The sequence below is a fragment of the Penaeus vannamei genome, chromosome 21 (assembly GCF_042767895.1).
Source record: "Penaeus vannamei isolate JL-2024 chromosome 21, ASM4276789v1, whole genome shotgun sequence".
NCBI lineage: Eukaryota > Metazoa > Arthropoda > Malacostraca > Decapoda > Penaeidae > Penaeus > Penaeus vannamei.
In genome coordinates this window covers 1,425,699-1,433,198 of record NC_091569.1, presented here as the reverse complement: position 1 = coordinate 1,433,198, position 7,500 = coordinate 1,425,699, and the positions used below count along the sequence as shown (strand labels likewise).

At 42.4% G+C, this 7,500-nt stretch overlaps 1 protein-coding gene across 2 annotated transcripts in view; it reads right to left on the bottom strand.

Moving 5' to 3' along the window:
- LOC113815489 (uncharacterized) overlaps positions 1-7,500 on the bottom strand; it is a 136,235-nt gene that overhangs the window by 35,546 nt on the left and 93,189 nt on the right. For both annotated transcript variants that reach the window (XM_070135778.1, XM_070135779.1), the window contains exon 3: positions 2,476-2,656. In XM_070135778.1, the coding sequence (XP_069991879.1) occupies positions 2,476-2,656 (181 nt within the window). The remainder of the gene's footprint in view (positions 1-2,475; positions 2,657-7,500) is intronic.

Genomic DNA, 7,500 nt, shown 5'->3' with positions numbered 1-7,500 from the left:
TTTTCTTTTCTTTTCTTTTCTTTTCTTTTCTTTTCTTAATCTTTTTTTTTTTTTTCTTTCCTTCTTCTTTTGTTTTCTTTTCTTTTGTTCTTCTTTTTTCTTTTCTTCTTCCTTTCTTCTTCTTTTTTTCTTCTTTCTTTTCTTCTTCCTCCTCCTCCACTGTCTCTTTTCTTCTTCTTTTTCTTCTTCTTCTTCTTCCTCCTCCTCCTCCTCCTCCACTGTCTCTTTTCTATTTCTTCTTCATAATCTTTATTCTGTTCCTTATCTTTCTTCTCTTCATCTTTTTTTCGTCCTCTTTCTTTCTCATTCTCCTCCTCAAACTGCCTTCTCCTTGACTTACTCCTTCTCCTATTCTTCTTCTTCTCCTTCTTTTTATTCTCTTTCTTCTTCTTCCTCATCCTCCTGATTCGTCTTTTCTTCCTCCTCATCCTCCTGATTCGTCTTTTCTTCGTCTTCCTCATCCTCATCCTCCTGATTCGTATTTCCTTCTTCTTCTTCTTCGTTTCTTCCTCCTCCTCCTTCATCTTTTCTTCTTCTTCTTCTTCTTCTCCCTTTTCCTCTTCCTCCCCGTCTTCTTTTTCTCCCTCCTCCTCTTCTTCGTCCTTTCTCTCTTCCTCTTCCTCCTATTCCTCTCTTCAACCCTCTTTTTCATTCCTCTTACATGTAATGAAACCATAAGTCATGCGATCACACGACCCTCAGCATCAACATACCAAAAGGAGGTAAAAATCGAAAAAAGAAATGAAAATATGGGAAGCCGATTGCATGATTTATTAGGCAAGATATATTCATTTCACCGTCTCCTCCCCTTTCCCTTCTCCGTTCTCCTTCCCTGTACCTTCCCCTTTCCCCTCTCCTCTCCTCTCTTCCTTCCCTACAACCTTTCCTCTCTTGTCCTCGCTCTTACCCTCTCCCTTCCTCCTTTCCCCTTTCCTCTCTCTCCTCCCCTCTTGCTTCTCCGCTCTCCTTCCCTGTACCTTCCCCTTTCCCCCTCTCCTCTCCTTTCTCCCTTCCCTACATCCTCTCCTCCCTTGTCCTCTCTCTTCTCTTGTCCTCTCTCCTCCCTCCCCCTTCCCCTTTGCTCTCTCCTCTCTCTCTTCTCCTATATCCTTTCCTCCCCTCTCCCGTCTCCTCTCTCCTACCCTTTCCCTTCCTCTTTCCCCTCTCCTCTCTCCTCCTCTCTCCCTTCCTCTTTCCCCTCTCCTCTCTCTTTCCCCTCTCATTTCTCCCCCTCTCTTCCTTCCCCTTTACTCTCTTATTCCCTTTACCTCTCCTTCCCTCTGTGTGCCGGCCATTCCTTGCAAACAGCGGGACCTTTAGACACAACAATAAACAGACAGAAGGCACATGAACCTGTCATACCCAAATTAAGAATAATATATTTTAACAAATGGATTAAGTCAATTACTTACCCACCCAAAAGTGAATAATGATAATAATATATCAATAACATTAGTGATTTCAATAATAAGAATAACAATAATAATATACCTATTGATAATGATATTATAAGATCAATTATAATGATAATAGCAATAATGACAATAATGATCCTTCTCCCTTTGCCTCTCCTTTTCATTCTCCTCCATCCTCTCTCACTCCCAAATTGTCCTTAAATTCTCTCCTTTCTTCCTTCACTTCAAAGCTAATATTTGCCCCCTCTTATTTCCTTCCTCTTCCTCTTAAACCTCCTCCAGCTCCTTTGCTCCCTTATCCCCTTTCCTCCTTTCTCCCTCTTCTATTTCTCTCAGAGTCCCTTCTCCCTTCCCCTTCCCTTCCTCCTTGTCAGTCGTCCTTGAAAATCACTTCCTTTTCCTCTCCCTTTCTCCTTCCCCGTGTCCCTTTTCCCTTTAACCTCTCTTCTTCTCCCTTCCTTCTTTCCTCTTGAAGTCCCCCCTTTCCCTCCCTTTCTCCCTCTCCTCCCTTTCTTCTCCCCATTCCCTTACCTTCCTACCTTTTTCCTTAATCTCCTCCTCGAGAAATCGTGTAAATAATAAATGTTCATAAACTGAAGGTCTAACTAATTTTGCGGTGCGTCCTTGCCTCGTACTCGTATGTTGATCAAATATAATGTACGAACGAACAGACGAGACACAAGCAGAATTATGATATCGTAATGAGGATAATACGGATAATGACAATAATAAAATATTAATAATAGTGATAATGATAAAAACAAAAATAATAATAATGATAATGATGATGATAATAATAATAATAATGATAATGATAATGATAATGATAATGATAATGATAATAATGACAACAATAATACTAATAATCAGCGCCATTATTATTAATATTAATATTATCATTACCAATATTATCAGTATTATCATTAATATCATTTCATTATCATTATTACCGCTGATGAAAATCACAATAATAAAACAACAAGAATGACACACATTAAAAAAAATCAATGACACATAAAAAAAAGAAAAAAAAAAAAAAAAAATCCAGTGCCACACGTACCTTGTTGAAGGGCTTGATCTTGGAATGCATGATGAAGCTGAACTTGCACAGCTCGCATGACTTGGTGTCGGAGGACTTGATCCACTGTTGGAGGCACGACTGATGCACGTAGCGAAGGGAGCCCGCGCAGTAGCATGGTGCGATGAGGGGGGAGTCGGCGTCTCCCTCGCAGTGGCAGATCCTGAGGGAGGAGCAGAGGGAGGGGGTGAGTTGATTTGAGTGGGGGAGAGTGGGAGAGTGTGGGAAGAGGATGGGGGAGGAGAGTGTATGGGGGAGAGTGGGGTAAAGGGGGGGGGAGAGGGAAGGAGAGAGAGTAGGGGAGAGAGGACTTGAGGGAGAGTGTATGGGGGAGGGAGGGATAAAGAGGAAGAGAGTGTATGAGGGAGTGAGGGGTAAGGAGGAGGAGAGTGTATGGGGGAGGGAAGGGTAAAGGGGAAGAAAGAGAGTAGGGGGGAGAGGGAGGGATAGAGAACTTGAAGGGGAAGGAGAGAGAGTGAGAGGGAGGAAGAGAGAATGGGAGAGGGGGGTGTATGGGGGAGGGAGGGATAAAGGGGAGGAGAGAGAGTAAGGGCGAGAGGAGGGGAGGAGAAAGTGTAAGAGGGAGGGAGAGAGAGCTCGAAGGCGAAGGAGAGAGAGTGAGGGGAAGGAGAAAGAGTGAGAGAATGAGTAAAGTAAGGGAGAGAGTGTGAGTGAATGAATGAGGAAAAGGTAAAGAGCGAAATGGAGTAAATAAGTGAGTGAAGGAGGAAGGGAGAGAACAAATGAATGAGAGACAGAGAGAGTGGATAAACAGAAAGAAAGAGAGAAAAAAAGAAAAAAGTAAGCCAAGAAAGGTATCATAATCCACCAAGGATGAAATTTTGAAACATCATTTATAAATCAACAAAGGCTTAAAAAATAAACAATATCCCTGTGTGTAAACATGGTGTTAGAGGTTCCCTGAAAAAGACATCAAATTTATATCAGCGGTGATGTGTAAATAGATTTTCTAAAATTCCCAAACACACTGGATACGAAGAACTTTGATACGAAGAAAATTGCCCAAAGAAATATGAAACAATAATGATATACGAAAATGTGACCGCCCTCAAAACACACAAAAGAAAACTAATGTTATATATATATATATATATATATATATATATATATATATATATATATATATATATATATATATATGTGTGTGTGTGTGTGTGTGTGTGTGTGTGTGTGTGTGTGTGTGTGTGTGTGTGTGTGTGTGTGTGTGTGTGTATGTGTGTATGTGTGTATGTGTGTATGTGTGTGTGTGTGTGTGTGTGTGTGTGTGTGTGTGTGTGTGTGTGTGTGTGTGTGTGTGTGTGTGTGTGTGTGTGTGTGTATAACAATGATAATAATAATAATAATAATAATAACAATAATAATAATGATAAGGAAAGCTATATCATATCAAACCTACATAACTTCACCAACCCTTAACTTACCCTGCCCTTTCCTTACCTCTCCTCACCCTCACACACTACTCCTAGGGGGTATCCATTAATTCCCTTTTTCTACTCCCTTCCCTGACCCAACAATCATTTCCATTAGCCACACGAAAGGAGAAGGAAGCTACGTGTTCACAGGTGGTTTTCTCTATAGTCAAGACAATAAGGCATGTCATGTGTGTTTGTATGTCCCACTCTCTATCTATCTTTCTATCTAGCTTCTCTCTCTCTCTTTCTCTCAATCATTCTCTCTCTCTCTCTCTCTCTCTCTCTCCTCTTTCTTTCTCTCTCTTTCTCCCTCTCTCTATCTCTCTCTCTAGCTCCTCTCTCTCTTTCTCTCAATCATTCTCTCTCTCTCTCTCTCTCTCTCTCTCTCTCTCTCTCTCTCTCTCTCTCTCTCTCTCTCTCTCTCTCTCTCTCTCTCTCTCTCTCTCTTTCTCTCTCTTTCTTCTTTCTCTCTCTCTCTTTCTCTCAATCTCTCTCTCTCTCTCTCTCTCTCTCTCTCTCTCTCTCTCTCTCTCTCTCTCTCTCTCTCTCTCTCTCTCTCTCTCTCTCTCAGTGTATATGTTAATGTGTGTGTCAAGCTGTGCAAATTCCTTTTAAGAATGTCAGCTTACAGATGTATATCTCCTGAGGGATGTCTCCCACAGTGACAGATGTCAACTGTACGGCTGCCAGCTGTTGGGGGCGGGTAGCGTGCAAACCTGCCACGTAAACATACATTGGGTGTGTTTACATAAATGGGATTTCATTCTTGCTTGGCTTTTTAGACATGCTGCTCTCTCTCTCTTTCTCTTTCTCATTTCGGCTTTTATTATGTGTGTATATGTATGTATATATATATATATATATATATATATATATATATATATATATATATATATATATATATATATATATATGTATATATATATACATACACATATATTTTTTTATGCATATATACACATGTATATATATATATATATATATATATATATATATATATATATATATATATATATACATATACATATATATACATATGCATATATACATATATATAATATAATATCTGATACAATTTTGTATACATGATGGTTATTTGTTACAGTTTTTACAGTTATTGTTCACTGAAGATGCGTGAAATCAACCCGAAACGTTTGAATGCATTCAGTGCATATTTTGTCAACCTTTAGCGATTAAGTCCATATATATATATATATATATATATATATATATATATATATATATATATATATATATATATATATACGAGATGACACCCCAGGCGCTGCTCCGCCTCCGCCGGGAACGGGCGTCGGGAACGCCCCCCTCGCCCGCCCTTCCCCCTCGCCTTCGTCTCTCGTCAGGCCGTTCTGCCGACGCCGCCGCCGCTGCCTCCTGGACCTGGCACGACAAACGGCTCCGTAAGAGGCTTTTCTCGCGCCCGGGGAGACAAAGTGCACTGCCTGGAAGTGGTTCTTGAAGCCTCTTGGTGTAGGGTGTCTGGCTGTGTTCTCGGGAGCGTTTGGGTCAAGTGCGCTTCGTGTGAGTGATGGAGGGTGTAGGGTCTTGGGGATATCCCGGCGGATGGATCAGCGGCGAGAGGGATATTTGCATTACTTCGTTGGAGGGGATTCTAGAGGGATATAGTGCGCGCAGAAACACACATAAACAGACGCACACACACATACACAGACAAACACACACACAGACAAACACATACAAAAACACAGACAAGCAAAAATGGATTAATACACACACACATACATACACACACACACACACACAGACAAGCAAACACAGACAAATACACACACACAGACAAGCAAACACAGACAAATACACACATACACACAAGCAAACACAGACAAATACACACACACATACACACATTCTCACACAGACAAATACACACACACAGACAAAACACACACACACACACACACATCACGCACACACAGAGGAAGAATCTTAATCACAATCGCATACAGCCACGCACAGAAAATAACATCATATAATTTCTCTAAAGTGAATAAAAATAGACGACCAGACAGCCCGCCAAGAACCTGCCATGCCAAAGAACAATGTCAGAGATCTCAAAGGCTTAACTCGCCATAGACACGCACAGGAGCGGCACCACGGCGGCTGAGACATGGCACTCACTACTTGGCACCATGCGATGACGTCACTGGTTTACAAACAGTCAATCAATCTCTGTGTCTCTCTCTCTTAATCTCTCTCTCTTCTCTTTTCTTCTCTTCTCTCTCTCTCTCTTCTTCTTCTTCTCTTTTCTTCTCTTCTCTTCTCTTCTCTTCTCTTCTCTTCTCTTCTCTTCTCTTCTCTTCTCTTCTCTTCTCTTCTCTTCTCTTCTCTTCTCTTCTCTCTCTCTCTCTCTCTCTCTCTCTCTCTCTCTCTCTCTCTCTCTCTCTTTCTCTCTCTCTTTCTCTCACTTTCTCTTTCTCTTTCTCTTTCTCCTTCTCTTTCTCTTTTCTTTCTCTTTCTCTTCTTTCTCTTTCTCTTTCTCTTTCTCTTCCTCTTTCTCTTTCTCTTTCTCTTTCTTTCTCTCTTTCTCTTTCTCTTTCTCTTTCTCCTTCTCCTTCTCCTTCTCCTTCTCCCTTCTCCCTCTCCCTCTCTCCTTCTCCTCTCCCTCTCCCTCTCCCTCTCCCTCTACCTCTCTCCCTCTCCTTCTCTCTCTCCCTCTCTCTCTCTCCTTCTCTCTCTCCTCCTCTCCTTCTCCCTCTCCCTCCTCTCTCTCTCCCACTCTCCTTCTCCCTATCCCTTTCCCTCCCTCTTCCTCTCCCTCTCCCTCTCCCTTCTCCTCTCTCCTTCTCCTTCTCCCTCCCTCTCTCTCTCTCCCTCTCCTCTCTCCCTCTCCCTCTCCCTCTACTTCTCCCTCTCCCTTCTTTCCCCTTCTCCTTCTCCCTCTCCTTCTCCCTCCCCCTCTCTTATAACAAATAAAAAGCGTCCGTTAAAAATTAATAAATAAAACAAATCCATCAACTCAAGCTTCTTCTTCTTCTCCCTCTCCCTCTCCTCTTCCTCTCACTCTCCCTCTCCCTCTCCTCCCTCTCCTCTCCTTCCTCTCCTTCTCCATCTCCATCTCTCCCTCTCTCCCTCTCTCCCTCTCCTCCTCCTTCTCCCTCTCCCTCTCTCCCTTTCCTTCTCCCTCTCCCCTTCTCCCTCCCCCTATAACAAATAAAAAGCGTCCGTTAAAAATGAATAAATAAAACAAATCCGTCAACTCAAGCTTCTTCTTCTTCTCCCTCTCCCTCACTCTCTCCCTCTCCTTCTCTCTCTCCATCTCCCTCTCCCTCTCCCTCTCCTTATCCATCTCTCCCTCTCCCTCTCCCTCACCCTCTCCTCCCCTCTCCTATAACAAATAAAAAGCGTCCGTTAAAAATGAATAAATAAAACAAATCCGTCAACTCTCAAGCTTCTTCTTCTTCTCCCTCTCCTCTTCCCTCTCCTCTTCCCTCTCCCTCTCCCTTCTCCCTCTCCTTCTCCATCTCTCCTTCTCCCTCTCCTTCCCCATCTCTCCTTCTCTCTTTCCCTCTCCCTATCTCCTTCTCCCTCTCTC